At 36.8% G+C, this 19,505-nt stretch overlaps 1 protein-coding gene across 1 annotated transcript in view; it reads left to right on the plus strand.

Annotated features, from left to right (window-relative positions):
- The window catches only part of PLA2R1 (phospholipase A2 receptor 1), a gene marked incomplete at its 5' end in the record, with an annotated part of 123,432 nt that overhangs the window by 45,913 nt on the left and 58,014 nt on the right, over positions 1-19,505 (plus strand). Inside the window, 2 exon segments of the mRNA XM_081241809.1 lie at positions 1,244-1,356; positions 10,946-11,115. Of these exon segments, the coding sequence (XP_081097935.1) occupies positions 1,244-1,356; positions 10,946-11,115 (283 nt within the window).

Consider the following 19,505-nt stretch of genomic DNA (forward strand, 5'->3'; position numbering starts at 1 on the left):
AATAATGTTTTGAACTAAAATAGCTTATTTCTAAAATAAGATTTTTCTCTAATTTACTGCAAGGTTGAGACATTTTCTGAGTAGTATAGCAGAAATCATTTTATATCTGATCAAAATCTGGCAAGTATTGGCATGACACAAAATGAAGTGTATTTTAAAACTGGTGAATACATAAAAATAGACTGATAGAAGTGATATGATTTTATAATATTGGAAGAGAAAGAACTAAAATAACTAAGTTGAAATATAGAAGACTAATGAACCCATGTCTCCTGTACCGTATGATTTTAAAGAATAGAGCCACCCTTCTTTGCTCCCAGGGCTTAGCCATACACGTTTGTCATTTTTTTGTCTAGGCACCAAAGCTTGTTTGCTTTCTCTCTAAAAGGCTAGCCAGTTGACTAAGGAATAATCTTTACCAAAAAGTATATATATATATTTTAGCCAATCTCTATTCGGAACTTGACGATCCAGACAAAACCATTCTGGATTGCACCAAAATTGGGTTCCAGGCCAGTTTATCCACTAGTCTCTAACTTAGATCATCTAAGTCCCTAATCTCAGTGGGATAACATGAAATAAGCAGTATGAAAGACCCTTAAAAAAAAAAAACAGTACAGCGTTATCTAGATACTTATATCCTCTTTGCTCATACCGAGTTCCTGGCTCTATTCTGGGGTCTCTGCCTGCATTTTCTCCCCTTGATTCTCAGAACAACCCCATGAATACTATTATTATCCATATTTACAGAGGGGAAAACTAAGACACGGAGCAATTAAATAAGGTCACATGATGGTGGAGCCAGGATTCAAACCCATGCATTCTGTCCTTAAAGCCAACACGTTTGATTTTTACCATCCCATAGGAACCATTTACAGTAAATCTTATAAGTCCGAACAGAGAGAGAGAGATGGAGAGAGAGAGAGAGAGAGAGAGAGGAAAGGAGAGAAGGAGAGATCTTGAGTGAATGTCCCTTTTCTTTAATTTGCTTTTAAGGTTTTGGGCTTAAAGATTTTAAATTAGTTAAAACATTTAGGTTTTAAGAATTAATTAAATAAATGTAGAAGTGGCTGTAGCTAATGGTAGATAGAATAAATATAAATATATCAAGACAAACATTCAAGTTTTGAGTTTTGAGTGGGTCAGAGAAGAAACTGGTAAATGAGGATACACCAAAAAAATATATATTTTACTATTTAACTAAATCAGATTGTGTCCTTAATTTTCATTTTCCTTGTTTAAGGGATGGGAGAGACATGGTGGATTCTGTTACAAAATTGACACCGTCCTTCGAAGCTTTGACCACGCCTCCAGTGGTTACTACTGTCCTCCTGCACTTGTAACCATTACAAACAGGTAAAATAGAAATCTTCTATCAGAAACATGCAGTGCTTTTTTGCCGTGAGGGTTCTTGGAGTGATAAAATCTAGCCACAATCAGTAACTAGTGAAAATCTGAAGTGTACTGTACAACAGAGTATTAAGTTATTTAAATGATTGATTTAGATGAATTTAAACCATACAATGTTAATTTTAAATTGGTTTTTGAGTAACAAATAGTAAAATGTAAGATGTCTTTTATTTTCCATAGATCTCTTAATTACCTAGCTTCGCTAATATATTCAGTTGTAATGATATTTTATCTAAGTGCTTGTAATAGAAAAGAAATGTTATTTAAATATGAAGTGTTTTTTAAATGTAATGTTTATGAGTCATGTGGAGTTTTTATAGAACAAAAGTAAGTAAAACTAAACTGTGGAGGATTTTCAAATGCTTCCCCATTGCTTCTTAGGTCTACATTTGTTTAGATTTAGATTTCTCTATGCACAGGTATCTTTACCATACAAACAGAGAAACTGTGCCCTTTTTACACTCCATACAATTTGCAACATGTTACAGATGTGTATCAAGGGATAAAAGTACCAACATCAGAAGAGACCTCAGTGTCACTATCAGTGCCAGGAGGACAGTGAGAGCTAGGAGACAGACTCCTCCAGGCTGAAGACAGAAGCAAGGTAGAACTCTTCAGTGGTTCCGTGGAAAACTATACCCACAAAGCAAGTCGCTTGCTTTTTTACCGAGGTCATTGCCTTTAAAAACATCTGTTGAAGACCAGGAAGCAGGACAACTGGTGCTATGGTTTTATCTAGAGACCCCTTCACATGCAGGTCTAACCTGTAGCAGGAATTCTGTGTGCTTTCTCTGCTCTCCCCACATGGGAAGTCAACGTACAAAGCCGCCAGTATTTCCTTCCTCCTCTTACCTCTTACCTCTGTCCCAGTCTTTCCTCCAAACAATGCACAGGAATGCACACACACACACACAGGAATAGACTGACCGCATTTGGCAAAATAAATTGCCAGGTGAAATATTTTATGCTCAAGAAACCCTTTCTTTGGGGCACAGCACCACTTCTGATGTATCTCAGTGTTGCTTTTAGTTCTCCTTTCTTCTTCCCAGAATAGCTACCATGCAGAAGAAAGCCTTTATCTGCAGCCTTGTTCACCCACCCACAAGCTTTCGAGAGTACCTTCGGTTAGAAGTCCTCCAGTCAGTGAGTCAACATTGGGCTTTATTCAGGATCTTGACCAATGAAGCTATGCTCTTTCGTTAATTATAATGTTTTTCACTGAAGAAAAAGGTCTAATTATTTCACCTGTTTTTACATCTTATTCTTTCTTTTTTTGTGTGTAATATTCATTGAGTGTCTATCACATACCTGGCACTGTGTTAACTACTTTTCATATGTTATCTGACTATGCAAAAGTCAACAGTCAAGAGTTTATTAGAGGGACTTCCCTGGTGGTGCAGTGGTTAAGAATCTGCCTACCAGTGCAGGGGACACAGGTTCAAGCCCTGATCCGGGAAGATCCCACATGCCGCGGAGCAACTAAGCCCGTGTGCCACAACTACTGAGCCTGCGCTCTAGAGCCCACGAGCCACAACTACTGAGCCCACTCACCACAGCTACTGAAGCCTGTGTGCTCTAGGGCCCATGCTCCACAACAAGAGAAGCCGCCGCAATGAGAAGCCCATGCACTGCAAGGAAGACTAGCCCCCGCTCACTGCAACTAGAGAAAGCCTGCGCACAGCAACGAAGACCCAACGCAGCCAAAAAATAAATTTAAAAAAAAGTTTATTAGAAAATTATTTATTGAATATCTATACTGTGAGAGGCATCATATTAAACACTGGCATGCTGTACAAAAAAATAAATAAAAATAAAAGGCATAGTGCAGTTGCCCAGGTGCCACTTGCAGGCCAGCAGCTAAAGAGATAGAACATAAACGCATGAAACAAGTGAAGAAAGTGGAATAACACAATAAACGGACAAACTCAAAGTGACATTACAGATAACTCATAGTGCCAAAGTGACCCAAGTAAGGCAGAAACCTGTTAGAGTTCAAACACTTCATTTTCTCAGAATCCTTTGGGGACCTCATGCAAATGATAGAAAGTGTCCAGAAAAAAACCTACTATGTTTCATTTCCCCCAAAACTGAGTAAGAGAGTGTGTTGTGAATACTATAAATTTTTTTATAAACTGTATTCAGTAGCCAAAGCTGATGTGTAGTCCAACTCTAAAGCAGATCTATAGCTTGGGTAAATTTGTTTTCATCCCCTCCTCGACCTCCTGGGCCCCCCAGGTGACCTTCGCTGGCATGCTACTCAGTCACCAGTCAAGCCCCCGAGTACTACACGTTAGTCCCAGTGAGGCAGCTCTCCCAGGCGGTTAACATTCATGAACACTGCCTTGCAAACATGTCTGCATCCAGAGCAATGACTCAAAAATGAGACATAGAAGTTGAAGACAGGAAGTGTCCTAAGCTCTTGATTTTTATTCATTCGGACCTTATCAGATAAGAAACAAAGACCCACGGCATACTGTTCTTTGAGTGACAATTCACATTCGAGTATTTTTCAACAGCATCTTTTGTCTGAGAATGTTGGGCAGTAGATGGAAAGTCTCCTCAGATCCAGGAGTATCCACTAGCAGCCTTGGTAATCATTTTCTTCCATTACAGATTTCCTGTTTGAGTTGACACCCCTGTCACTCACCAGTACCCAAGCTTGTAGTTGCTAATTGATTTTCTACTCTTCTGCACAACTGAGCAACAGATTTTATGGGCACAATCAGAACCACCTGCTACAAATTACATACTTCTTTTGTTATGGGGCAACTGCTCCTGGCCTAGGACTTTTAACACTTTGTGGAAGAGAGAGGGGAAGAAAAACAAACCCTTATTGCCAAATAACAGAATTTTATTTGCTTGCTGTTAGAAAATTTTGTTAGGCCTGGCCACCTGCTTTCAGACAGAGCATGAATGCAAAGCTTGAGTTCCAATGTTACCATGGATAATTGTCTAAGTGCATGTATATCTAAACCTTGAATCAATCAGCCTTGGAATATTTGTACAAAATAATCCAAATGACATTCGATTTTGAGAATTTTGCCCAAAATGAGAAATGCTGCAATATCTCATTTTCCCCTAAGTTTAAATGTGCATTTTTTGCAAGCATTTTTATAGCTCTGCTGTTTTCTTGCAACCATATCCCCCAAACACATTTACAGTTAACTTTTTAATATTGTGGAAAAATATAATACATAACAAAATTATCATTTTAACCATTTTAAATGTACAGTCCAGTGGCAATAAGTACATTCATATTATTGTACAACCATCACCACCATCCAGCTCCAAAATATTTTCATCTTCCCAAACTGAAATTCTGTATCCACTAAACACTAACTCCCCATTTCCCTTGCTCCCAGCTTTTGGCAACCACCATTCTACTTTCTGTGTCTGTGAAATTGACTACTACAGTTACCTGATAAGTAGGATCATACAGTAGTTGTCTATTGTGCCTGGTTTATTTCACTTATCCTGATGTCCTCTAGGTTAATCCATGTTGTAGCATGTGTCAGAATGTCCTTCCTTTTTAAGGCTGAATAATATTCCATAGTATGGATATACTACATTTTGTTTATCCATTCATCTATTGATAGACACAAGAGACTTCTGCCTTTTGGATATTGTGAATAATGCTGCTATGAATATGAATATCCAAATATCTTTCAAGTTCCTGCTTTCAATTATTTTGGGTACTATACCCAGAAGTGGAATCTCTGGATCATATAATAATTGTTTTTAATTTTTTGAGGAACAACCATACTGGTTTCCATAGGAGCTATAACATTTTACATTCCCACCAATAGTGCACAAGGGCTCCAATTCCTCACCTCCTAGCCAAAACTTGCTTATTTTCTGTTTTTACATAATAGCCATCCTATGGATGTGATGTGGTATCTCATTGTGGTTTTGATTTGCATTTTCCTAATGATTAGTGATGCTGAGCATCTTTTCATGTGCTTATTGGCATCTTTATATCTCCTTTGGAGAAACGTCTATTCAAGTCTTTTACCCATTTTTGAACAGAAGTGTTTGTTTTCTGTCATTGAATTGTAGGAGTCTTTATATATTCTGGATATTAATTGTTTATCAGATACATAATTTGCAAATACTATCTCCTATTCGTGGGTTGCCTTTCACTCTGTTGATAGTGTCCTTTGATGTGCAAAAGTTTTTAATTTTGATTAAGTCCAATTTATCCTTTCTTATTTTTTTGCCGGTGCTTTTGGTGTTTTATCCAAGAAATCACTGCCACATTCAATGCCATGAAAAATTTCCCCTACGTTTTCTTCTAAGAGTGTTACAGTTTTACCTCATATGTTTAGGTCTTTGATCCACTTTGTGTTAATTTTTGTAAATGGTGTAGGGTACGAGTCCAGCTGCATTCTTTTGTAGGTGGATACTCACTTTTCACAACGTTATTATTGAAAAGACTGTCCTTTCCTCATTGAATGGTCTTGGCACCCTTGTGGAAAATCATTTGACCATATATGCAATGATTTATTTCTGAGTTCTCTATTCTATTCCATTGGTCTATATGTCTGTCTTTATGCCAGTATCACACTGTTTAGATTACTGTACTTTTTAGTAAGTTTTGAAATAAGAAGTGTGAGACCTCCAACTTTGTTCTTCTTTTTCATGCTTGTTTTTGCTATTCAGGATGTCTTGAAATTCTGTATGAATTTTAAGATGAATTTTTCTACTCCTGCCAAAAAAAAAAAATCACTGGGATTTTGACAGGGATTGCATTCAATCTGTAGATCACTTTGGGTAGTATGGACATTTTAACAATAAATCTTCCAATCCATGAATATGGGATGTCTTTCCATTTATTTGTGGCTTCTTTAATTTTTTTAACATCTTTATTGGAGTATAGTTGCTTTACAAACTTGTATTAGTTTCTGCTGTATAACAAAGTGAATCAGCTGTATGTATACAAATATCCCCATATCCCCTCCCTCTTGCGTCTCACTCACATCCTCCCTATCCCACCCCTCTAGGTGGTCACAAAGCGCAGAGTTGATCTCCCTGTGCTATGCAGCTGCTTCCCACTAGCTATCTATTTTACATTTGGTAGTGTATATATGTCAATGCTACTCTCTCACTTCGTCCCAGCTTACCGTCCCCCTCCCCATGTCCTCAAGTCCATTCTCTACATCTGCGTCTTTATTCCTGTCTTGCCTCAGGTTCAACAGAACCTTTTTTTTTTTTTAGGTTCCATATATATGTGTTAGCATACGGTATTTGTTATTCTCTTTTTGACTTACTTCACTCTGTATGACAGACTCTAGGTCCACCCACCTCACTATAAATAACTCAATTTTGTTTCTTTATATGGCTGAGTAATATTCCATTGTATATATGTGCCATATCTTCTTTATCCATTCATCTGTCAATGGACTATTTGTGTCTTCTTTAATTTCTTTCAGCAATGTTTTCTAGTTTTAAGTGTACAAGTCTTTTGCCTCCTTGGTCAAGTTCGTTCCCCAGTACTTCATTATTTTTGATGCTATTGTAAATGGAATTATTTTCCTTTTCAGATTGTTCATTGTTAGTATATAAAAATGCAACTGATTTTTGTGTGTTGATTTTGTATCCTCCACTTGCTGAATTCATTTATTAATTCTAACAGTTTTTATTTTTTTGGTAGAATGCAGTTAACTTTCTTTTTAAAAACACATTTTGGTTACCCTTTTTAGAATTACACAATAGAAACATTCTCATTGGTATGAATTCAAGCAAGCCAGAAGAATATCAACTAAAAAGTGAAAGTGCCCCCTTACCTTTACTCTTGCCCCCCTCCCAGCCAATCTCTCTTCCCTTCCCAAAGGTAACTGCCACTAAAAGTTTGAGTTGCTCTTCCAGGTTTATTTCTTGTGTACATATTGGATGTATTTTCTAATTCTATATTTTTCTTCTAGTCTTTTGAAAGAAACAATATCCAAAAACTTAACATTTCTAGTTCTTGAGGAATACCAGCAGAAACTTCTTGCAATAGTGGTCATGACACGTCTCCCATTTGAAAACTACTGATATTCTACTGCCATTCTTTACTTAAAAGAAAGAAATGTATCATTTTAATATTAGTTCAGCAATAGAGTTAGTTATTTGAAAATGGTATCAACAGTGCTAACAAGTGTTTTATTGGGAGAAATACAGTTGCAATTACTCAGCTCAAAGCTGAGTCCCTCCTAACCAAATCATGTATGTATGTGTATATATATATATACATATACATATTGTTTAAGTTGAAATGGCTCTCTAGTGAAGCTACTTTCACTGCATTACGTTTTTTCAAACTCTGGTTTTAGGTACCACAAACACAGTCATTAATTACTGATTTCTGCTAACTACTGTGTTATTCACAGACAAGAAACATCTTTTTTTTTTTCAGCTACATATGTTACTGGCTAAACTGATGAAGAAATATAATGTTCAATTAGAGATTTAGGCATAAAATACCTTTTTCAAAGTGTGCATTTTTGAAATATAAAATATTTACTTTGAAATGAAAAAATATGTCAAGTATGCCAAAAAATATGCATTGCTATCTTCAAATTGCATTTTTTAATTAAAATTTAATGCTTAGCACCATGAGCAACAGATTCTTCTCAAACTGATAGAAGTTCAAGATACACTTGCTTTTATTCTTGTTTACATTGAAAATAAATATTTGATTGCTTGCCTTTTTAAAGGATTGATGGGAAATTTATTTTTCTGATTTTTTTTTTTTTTTTTTTTTTTTTGCGGTACACGGGCCTCTCACTGCTGCGGCCTCTCCCGCTGCAGAGTACAGGCTCCGGACGCGCAGGCTCAGCGGCCATGGCTCACGGGCCGAGCCGCCCCGCAGCACGCAGGATCCTCCCGGATCGGGGCACGAACCCGCGTCCCCTGCATTGTTAGGCAGACCCTCAACCACTGCGCCACCAAGGAAGCCCTTTTTTTCTGATTTTTAAGAAGTATTCACCTACAGTCTTTGGTTTTATAAATAGGTTATAAGCAAAATATTTTATCATTTGTTTTTCTGAATAATAACAATTTTTACTTTATTGAATTCCTCAAAAAATATATAAAAATATGTACATATGGTTATTGTTTGTTTCTTAAATCATAATAACATTTGAATTAAACAACATCAGTGAAACCAGACAAAAAATCCAGATATGAAAATCTGGAATATTCTCAAATGAAGAATTCTAAAACACAGGGCCAGAAAAGACTTTAAAAGGTCATCTGCTCTATTACCATTAAGCCAGAGTTTTCACAACCCTTTAAGTGTTTGAAGCCAAACAGTGAGTGATAAAGAATATAAAAAGATCTTATTTCTTTATCAGTTGGAAACAGACACTCAAGAGATTGCATGCTGTTATCCAGAGTTAATTTCTTAGAGTACATGGTTTAGAAAAAAGATATAGTTGCTGAATTTTGTTATTAACAATGCCACCTTCTAAACTGGACCAGGAAAAACTAGAGTCCTGTTTTTATCTGAAGGTTATAGGATTTAATGTATTAGTATTATATGTAACTGCTTAAAAGATATACTTGTCAATTCAAAAAGCAGGTTTGTATTGTTTTGAGCAATGATAAATGGTTATAAAATAGCAAATCAGAGTGGACTAAATAAACCTAAAACCAACAGGGGACAAAAGCAAAGTGTTGTCATGAATAATGATACCAGAGGCCAAGCTCACAGACAACGTTATCTCTCCATTATACAATAAATGCCATAGTACAAGGTAATGGAAGAACCAGTGATGTCCACTGGGTTTAGAACCAGCACAGTGACTAGTGGTCCTGACCGTAGCCTCCATGGTGCAGTGCCTTGCTGGCCTCCTAGCATTGTAGTTTCAGGCACCAGCTATGCATGATAAAGATGATACTCTGCCTCAGAGGGGAGAAGTAAAAACAGATCCTATGTTATAAGAGTATGAACCAGTGGAAGTGTAAGGAAACTTACACAGCATCTAGAGAGTATTTACTTTTATATACCTTCTTTTTGAAGCATGTTTATGTAAGGTTCTGCCACTGCAATCTGATTTAAAAAGAACTTTTCTAATTTCAAATGTGTGCTGTTTAGATTATCAAGAGACTATCTGCAGAAAATATTCACTAAAACATATGCTCTGCAAAGATGAGTATCATGGATGCCTCATAAAACTAACTGTTGCTAGTGATGTTCATAAGGCAGTTAAAAAGTTTGCATCTTTGTGTTCTTTTCTCTTTCTCTCCCCTATTTCCTTTAAGACTCCTCTATTCTTGAATGACCCCATTTCTTCTGCTTCCTTTAGCAAGTTAAAGATGCATGGTAATGAAAAAAAATCCAAAATCAGATGAAAAAGTCTAATTTGCTTTCTCCTTAGGTTTCCTGGATAATTTCATCAGGTGTTTCCTTTCTTAATGACTCAGCAGGTCTGGCTAAAAGTTACCACTGTTTGAAAGGTGTTTCTTCAAAACTTTACATGTATTGAAAGTAAATTTTTCAGGATAGTTTCCAACTTAGCTTAAAATTTCAATGCTGGTTAAAGTTTAATACATGTTTCTGTTAGGTATTCATGTGGAAGCATGTATACAAATTTTCTAGATTCTGCTTTCAATGCATTCATGTTGTTGAAGAGGGAGCATTGCCAGCAGTCAATGAACACTAATTCATTCAGCCGTTTGGGGAATATAGTGGGTGTACTTCTTTGGGTTAGTTCCTAGGGGGTTAAATTTATCTTCAGTGAATATGCACATCTGAACACATTTGAATAAGCCAGTGACTCCATGTGCCTGCGAACAAACTGCTCTGGGGGACAAAATTCTACTCTAGGGGCTTCCCTGGTGGCGCAGTGGTTGAGAGTCCGCCTGCTGATGCAGGGGATGCGGGTTCGTGCCCCGGTCCGGGAGGATCCCACGTGCCGCGGAGCGGCTGGGCCCGTGAGCCATGGCCGCTGAGCCTGCGCGTCTGGAGCCTGTGCTCCGCAACGGGAGAGGCCACAGCAGTGGGAGGCCCGCGTACCAAAAAAAAAAAAAAATTGCTACTCTAATTTCTGTTCCATTCTCACCAGGCAAGTGTGTTGGGTGGGCGCATGTGAACCCTGTGTCGGCAGATGCTCATTCAGAAAAGCATAGTGTCCCTTCTCCTCCCTCTTCTCCACCTCCCCCACCGCCACCTCCCCACCACATGCACATTACAGCATGTGTGTGCTGTGTGGCCTAATTACACAATAGGGCACATGTTGCTCCAAGAAATGTATCGCTAGCTTTCTGGACTTTACTACCTACACTCCGAAACTGGAACCGGACTCTGTTCCTTGAAAGAATTGAGCACCACCTTTGAGAATCAAATTTTCCTCACTCATATATTTCTGGGAATTGCACTGATGTTTGGCATTTATTAGTAACGTTCAGGCTCTGAGTATTTTTCTGTCCCATGTTCTAAAGAATTCATGAGAAATGCTTACACAGGTGCCATTCTGTGCACCTCATTATGTTTTAACAACATTTCTTTATTGCCCAGAAACTTACTATAATCATTTCATTTTTCCATTTTCAGGTTTGAACAGGCTTTTATTACCAGTTTGATCAGTAGTGTGGTAAAAACGAAGGACACTTATTTTTGGATAGCTCTTCAAGATCAAAATGATACAGGAGAATACACTTGGAAGACGGCAGGGCAGAAGTCAGAGCCGGTGAAGTACACACACTGGAATGCACGTCAGCCCCGTGAGTAGAGGGCACTGTCACACCACTTCTCCTTCCTGTTTCCTTTGCCCCCCAATTCTATCAACCTCATGGTCCACCTCCTCTGATTCTTCCTTAGTGTTTTCTTAATGCATAAATCAACTAAAACAATTACCACCGGTTCTCAGGGGTGATATATGGCTGGCCAGTTTTTAAAGTATAATTCATATGAGTCATTTGACAAGTTCAAGGTATAAATTCATTGCTCAAGACCACACATGCCTTTGTTAGCAGAAGTCCAGTTTCTCCCTCCTAAAGTCTTTTCCTCATCCACCCTCATTGTCCAAGAATCTCAGGGGCTTACTCAGTCCAGAATAGTCTGTCATACTTCAAGGCAGAGTAAATGGGCACATTTGAGCATATCTATCTAATCAGTTCACAGTTCACAGTCATTGCCACGTGACTTTGCTCTGTTACTTAGGTAACATTCTTGCTAGTCCATCTCCTCCATGGACTTCTGTGGTACCTTAGCCAGAATTTCAGTGTTACAGGTCTATTAATTCACCATCCTGTGCTCAGCTCTGGATCCCAAAGCATGAAACTGTGCCAGAGAAGCTAATGGTTTCAGCCATATCTACACTAAAACCAGCCCCTGTGGACCAAGTTTTAGGCCCTTGTGTTAATCTTAGGTCACCAACCGAGATCCAACACATCTTTACCTCAGTGTGAACCCTGTTTGGATGCCTTGATTCCTTTCTTTTTCTTTTTTTAAATATATTTATTTATTTTATTTATTTATTTTTGGCTGCATTGGGTATTTGTTGCTGTGCACGGGATTTTTCTAGTTGCAGCAAGTGGGGACTACTCTTCATTGTGGCTTGTGGGCTCTAGAGCACAGGCTCAGTAGTTGTGGTTCACAGGCTTAGTTGCTCTGTGGCATGTGGGATCTTCCCGGACCAGGGCTCGAACCCATGCCCCCTGCATTGGCAGGCAGATTCTTAACCATTGCACTGCCAGGGAAGCCCTTGGTCCCTTTCTTGCCTGGGGATCTCAATCAGGGCTACCCCAATAGACAATAGGCAATAGGTTATCTTTAAATTTGTATCTAGAGGAAATGGGTTAGAGGCCTCAAGCTCTTCCCTGAGGAAAGATAACTATTATTATAATATTATAATAATTGTTATCATATATCACATATATAACAATAATTAGAGAACTAAACACCAATTAAAAGATATTTTTAGAGTCATTCAAAAAATAAGACCCAAGTATATGTTGTCTACAAAAACCCCACTTTAAATATAGACACCTATAGATTAAAAGTAAAGGGATAGAGAAAGATATCCATGTTAACATTAACCAAAAGAAAGCAGGAATAGCTATATTAATTTGACACAAAGCAGACTTCAGAACAAGAAAAATTTCCAGGGATAAAAATGGACATTACATAAAGATAAAAAAGTCAGCTTAGGACTTCCCTGGTGGCGCAGTGTTGAGAGTCCGCCTGCTGATGCCGGGGACATGGGTTCATGCCCCAGTCTGGGAAGATCCCGCATGCTGCGGAGCGGCTGGGCCCATGAGCCATGGCTGCTGAGCCTGCACATCTGGAGCCTGTGCTCCACAACGGGAGAGGCCACAACAGTGAGAGGGCTGCGTACCGCAAAAACAAAACAAAACAAAACAAAAAGTCAGCTCTAAGGAAGACATAACAATCCTTAATGTACATGTACCTAACAACAGAGTATCAAAATATATGAGGGAAGAACTGATAGAACTGCAAGGAGAAATAGATGAATCTACTGTTATAGTTAGAGACTCTTAACACCCCTATGACAGAAATGAACATATCCAGCAGACAGAAAATCAGTAAGGACAAAATTGAACTCAACAGCACTATCAATCAACAGGATATGATTGACATCTATAGACTACTTCATCCAACAACAGCAACAGCAGATTACACATTCTTCTCAAGCTCATGTGGAACATCCACTGAGATAGACTACATTCTAGGCCATAAAACACACTTAACAAATTTAAAAGAAGTCATACAATGTCTGCTCTCAGATCACATGAAATTAAATAGAAATAAAGAACAGAAAGATAGCTGAGAAAATTCCAAAATACTTGGAGATTAAGCAGTACACTTCTAGATAACGCATGGGTCAAAGAAGAAATCTCAAGAGAAAATTTTTTAACATTCTAAATTAAATGAAAATGAAAATACATTTGTGAGATGAAGAGAAAGCAGGACTTAGAGGGGAATTTATAGCACTGAATGCACATACTAGAAAAGAAGAAATATTTAAAATCAGTAATCTAAGCTTCCACCTTAGGAAACTAGAAAACAAAGAGCATATTAAATCCAAAATAAGTAGAAGAAAAGAAATAATAAGAATTAGAGCAGAAATCAATGAAATTGAAGACAGGAAATCAATAAAGAAAATCAATGAAACTAAAAGCTGGTTCTTTGAAAATATCAATGAAATTGATAAGCCTCTAGCCAGGCTCACTAAGAAAAAAGAGAGGAGACACAAATTACTAATATCATAAATGAAAAAAAGGGACATCGCTACAGATCCCATGGACATTAAAAGGATAAAAAAGGAATATTATGAGCAACTCTATATCCATAAATTTGACAACCTAGGTGAAATCAGTCAATTCTTTGAAAGACACAATCTGCCAAAACTCACACAAGAAGAAATAGACTCTCTGAATAAGCCTATATCTATTAAGAAATTGAATCAGTAATTCATAACTTTCCAAAACAGAAAGCAGCAGGCTCATATGGGTTCAACTGGTGAATTCTACCAAACATTTAAGGAAGAAATTATACCAGCTCTCTACAACCTTTTCCAGAAGTTAGAAGCAGAGGGAATACTTTGTAACTCATTCTATGAGGGCAACATTACCCTAATACCAAAGTCAGACAAGGACATTACAAGAAAAGAAAACTACAGACCAATATCTCTCATGAACATAGGCACAAAAAATCTTTAACAAAATATTAACAAATTGAATCCAACAATGTATAAAGAGAGTTACACACCTCAATCAAGTGGAATTTACCCCAGGTATGCAAGGCTGGTTCAACATTTGAAAACTTATTAATGTTATCCATGACATCAACAGGCTAAAAAAGCAAAATCACATGATCGTATCAATAGATGCAGAAAAAAGCATCTGACAAAATTCAACACCCATTCATGTTAAAAACTGTTAGCAAACAAGGAATAGAGGGGAACTTCCTCAACTTGATAAAGAACGTCTACAGAAAACCCACAGATATCACACTTAATGGTGAAAAACTAGAAGCTTCCCCACTAAGATCAGGAACAAGGTGAGGATGTCTCTTTTCAACACTCTTTTAAACATTGTACTAGAAGTCCTAGCTAATGCAATAAGACAAGAAAAGCAATTAAAATGTACAGATTGGAAGAAAAGAAATAAAACTTTGTTCACAGATGACATGATTGTTTATGTAGAAAATTAGAAAGAATCAAAAACAATTCCTGGAACTAATAAGCAATTATAGCAAGATTGCAAGATACAAGATTAATGCTCAAAAGTCAATTGCTTTTCTGTATACCAGCAATGAAAAGGGGAACTTTAAATTAAAAATATATTACATTAACACCCCTCAAAATGAAAATTTTAGATATAAATCTAACAATATATATAAGATCTATAGAGGAAAACTATAACTTTTAATGGCAGAAATCAAGAAGAACTAAATAAATAGAGATTCCATGTTCATAGATAGACTCAGTATTGTCAATATGTCAATTCTACACAAATTGACCTATAGACTCAATGCTATCCCAATCAAAATACCAGCAAGTTATTTTGTGGATATTGACAAACTGGTTCTAAAGCTTATAATGAGAAGCAAAAGACCCAGGATAACCAACTCAGTACTGAAGGAGAAGAACAAAGTCAGAGGATTGATACTACCTGACTTCAAGAGTTATTATAAATCTACAGTAATTAAGACAATATGGTTTCGGCAAGAAAAAAAAAGACAAATAAATCAATAAAAAAGTACAAAGAGCCTAGAAATAGACTGACACAAAAATAGTCAGCTGATCACTGAAAAAGAAGCAAAAACAATACAATAGAAAAAACTTTTTGACAAATGGTGCTTGGCCAATTGGACATCCACATGCCAAAAAAAAAAAAAAAAAAAAAAAAAAACTAGACACAGAGTTTACACCCTTAACAAAATTAACTCAAAATGGATCATAGACCTAAATGTAAAACACAAAGCTTTGACATTCCCAGAAGATAACATAATAGAAAACCTACATGACCTTGGGTATGCTGATGACTTTTTAGATACAACGTCAAAAGCAAAATCCATGAAATAAATAATTGATGAGCTAGATTTCATTAAAACTAAAACTTCATTAAAACTTGTGCTCTGAGAAAGATAATGTCAAGAGAATGAGAAGACAAGCCACAGAATGGGAGAAAATATTTGTAAAAATCATATCTGAGGCTTCCCTAGTGGCACAGTGGTTGAGAGTCCGCCTGCCAATGCAGGAGACACGGGTTCGTGCCCCAGTCCAGGAAGATCCCACATGCCACAGAGTGGCTGGGCCCGTGAGCCATGGCCTCTGAGCCTGCGCGTCCGGAGCCTGTGCTCCACAACGGGAGAGGCCACAACAGTGAGAGGCCCACGTACTGCAAAAAAAAAAAAAAAAAAAAAGTCATATCTGATAAAGAACTGCTATACAAAATATACAAGGAACTCTTAAAACTCTACAACAAGTAAACAAAAAACCCAATCTAAAATGGACAAAAGATCTTAAAGATATATAGATGAAAAGTAAGCATATGAAAATATGTCCAACATCATATGTCATTAGGAAATTGCAAATTAAAACAACGAGATACTGCCACACACTTATTAGAATGACCAAAATCCAAAACATTGACAACACCAAATGCTGGCAATGATTTGGAGCAACAGGAGTGCTCATACATTGCTGGTGGGAATGCAAAATGGTATAGCCACTTTCAAAGACAGGTTGGCAGTTGCTTACAGAAGTAAGCATACTCTTACCATACAATCCAACACTTGCACTCCTTGGTGTTTACCCAAATAAATTGAAAACATGTCTGCACAAAGACATGCATACGGATTTTTTTTATAGAAGCTTTATTCATCCTTGCCAAAACTTACAAGCAATCAAGATGTCCTTTAGTAGATGAGTGAATAAACTGTGTTACATGCAGGCAATGGAATATTATTCAGCGCTAAAAAGAAATGAGCTGTCAAGTCATGAAAAGACATGGAGGAAACTTAAATGCGTATTACTAAGTGAAAGAAGCCAATCTGAAAAGGCTGCATACTGTGTAATTCCAACCATATGACATTCTGGAAAAGGCAAAACTATGGAGACAGTAAAAAGATTAGTGGTTTCCAGGGGCTGCGGGAGGGAGGAGTTTATAGGCAGAGCACAGAGGATTTGGAGGGCAGTGAAACCATTCTATATGATACCACAATGGTGGATAAATGTCATTGTACATTTGTCCAAACCCATAGAATGTACAACATCAAGAGTGGCCCCTAATGTAAACCATGGGCTTGGGGTGATAATGATGTGTCAATATAGGTTTTAACAAATGTACCATTCTGGTATGGGATGTCAGTAGTAAGGTACATGGGGCACAGGGTATAAGGGAAGTCTGTACCCTCTGCTAAATTTTTCTGTGAACCTAAAATGCTCTAAAATATATTGTTTATTTTTTTAACTATACTTTTAAAGGATGCATGCAAGGTGAAGTAAGACAAAGTAGATTCTTTGTGTATAACCATTGGTTTAGGAAATTTGTATATAAACCGGTGACTGCATAGCTCTAAACAAGAAACATCACAATTCACTTAATAAACAACCTTCTCATTCTACAAATTTATGAATATTATTAAAATGCAGAGAATAGTAAAGTTCCATGTCACACTATTACTGGAAAAAAAACAGGTATCATTTCTAATATACTTTGTAATTTTGCTAGGAGTGTCTATACCTGTCAAAATAAATTAATACATTTTGAGTAGACAAAATTCTTAGTTTTTAATGTTATCTTCCTTGGGGCATATTTGGATGTCTAAACTTTGGAATTGAAGCAGAACTCCTTGTCATTCATAAGTTTCTGCTGTAATTTATTTGAGTGGCACTACTCTTTTTCTCTTTTCCCTGAAGCAAAAATAATATCGTGATGCTCAGTTTGGCTGCTCAGGCTGATTGACATTGAGTAAATTGTCTCTGAAAATGTAAATCTTTTTTTGAAGAAAATAGCAATATAAAAACCCCTGTGTTTCCTTTTTTCTTTTAAATTGCAGTTTGCAGAAACACCATCCTAAAAGACATTTTTTTTCCTGCCTGTCACAAAAGAATCCATTAGCTTGGTCCCCATGTCAGAACCTTAATCCAGCCCAGACTGACTACATAAATTGACCACTGAACAGGAAGCCTGCAGCTTTTTATAAACTCAGTGAAGACTCTGTCTTTTTGTCATATCATCAACATATTTAATCTGTGGTGGAATCATAGTTCTGCCATTTTTTCAACCTTGTATTATGTTCACCAAATAGCATAATGAACCACCATATATACCCATCACCCAGTGTCATCAATAATCAACCCATGGTCAATCTTGTTTCATCTATACTCCCACCCACTCCTCCCATTTCCCATATTTTTTCATAGAAAATCCCAGATATCATATCGTTTCATCCATAAATATTTCAGTATTATTTCTAAAAGATAAAGACTCCTTTTTAGAAACATGACTATAATACAATTATCACAACTAAATGTAATTAACTATAATTCCATAGCATCATAAATCTTCAGTTAATGCTCAAATTTCTAAATGATTTATAACTATTATATAATGTATTTTAGAGTTCTTCATTTGAATCAAGATCAAGAAAAGGTGCATGCACTGTAATTGGTTGGTATATCTCCTAAAGTCTGTTTTAATCTCTGTGTTTTCCTCTTCCATGCCACTGTCATTTTTTAAAATTTTTATTTGTGGATGCAAATGTGTTTGTTCTGTAGAGCTTCCTTCAGTCTAGGTTTTTTTTTATTGTATGCCCACAACACATTAAAAATCTGTTACTCTTCTGGAAGAGGCCCGCCTGCTATTCTAGGAAGTAACAGTTCACTAAAGAGTATATACTGTTTGTTGAGCTGGAAGAATAACAATATACTACCTTTGGTATAAAAAGCAAACATTTGAGTATTCTTTGCACTGAGTGTCACAGTGCTAATAAATGGAAGTCTTTAATATAAAAAAAAAGTTACTCTGTTCTTTTTATTTTTCATAAAATTGATATTTTTTAAATGACATTTTTAAAAAGTTGGAATCAGAGGGCTGATCTAAATCAGACTCTTATTTTTTTGGAAAGACCATTTCATAGATAGTTGTATGCTCCATATGGAGGCATATAATGTCCAGTTCTCTTACTATTTGCAATGTTAGAAGCCATTAATGATCGATGCCTAGATCCATGGATTCATTAGTGATTTCTTCATAGCTTCATAGCTGGGATATTCCTATAAAGAGATAATTTCCTGCTATCCTTACTAAAACAACAACAAAGAGACTATGGTACTTGGTATTTTAAGAGACGTAACCATTCAGGTAAAACAGGAAAAACAGTTTTGATCCATACTAACTAGCGCCACTGATTAAAGGGAAAGATGACAAATAGGGCCTTTCTCATTTAGGGAGAAGCTAATGCATTAGAAACCTAAATGTACTTTGTGCTTAGATTAAGGATTCAATATAAATGGAGGCTGCTCTATGGTGAAAGAAAACAGGTTAGTCCATCCTTTAAGACATTCAAAAAAAACTTTTCCAATTATATTAGAGTTTCACAGTTATTTCATAGAGAAAATTTTGCATCCATCCATAACTCAGGCTCTGTGACAAAAGGTTTGTGTTTCTAGATCTAGACAGCACTGTGAAAAAGGTATGTTTCACTCATGGGATAACTCCAGAGTATTTACCCCAATTGTCTCAAGTCAGTGGAAATCTCTCAGTGACAAGGAAAATGGGATTGCTTAGAGCCAGTCAGATCTGTTTTCTTGAAACTGCCCTACACATGGCAAGGAGAACCCTATCTAGCCAGCAGATAGATAGTTATCCATTTTAAGTCGCATCAGAGTACTGAAATGAACCAACACATAAATGAGGACAAACAGCCTCATTTCTGAGCACCCTTTTGGTATTTCCTTTCTTTTTATAAATATATAGGTAACTGTCATACACACTAAAAATGTGGTAGTAGATCTTCAAGGAAATGCTACGGTCTCACAAAGGAGAGAAGCATGACCAGGGGAAAGAGAGAAAGCTCCATAGAAATGGAGAAGCATAATTAGAGGGGAAGATTCAAGCATTCATTCAACAGTTATTTA

This window comes from Mesoplodon bidens, assembly GCF_964165515.1.
Source record: "Mesoplodon bidens genome assembly, chromosome: 8".
NCBI lineage: Eukaryota > Metazoa > Chordata > Mammalia > Artiodactyla > Ziphiidae > Mesoplodon > Mesoplodon bidens.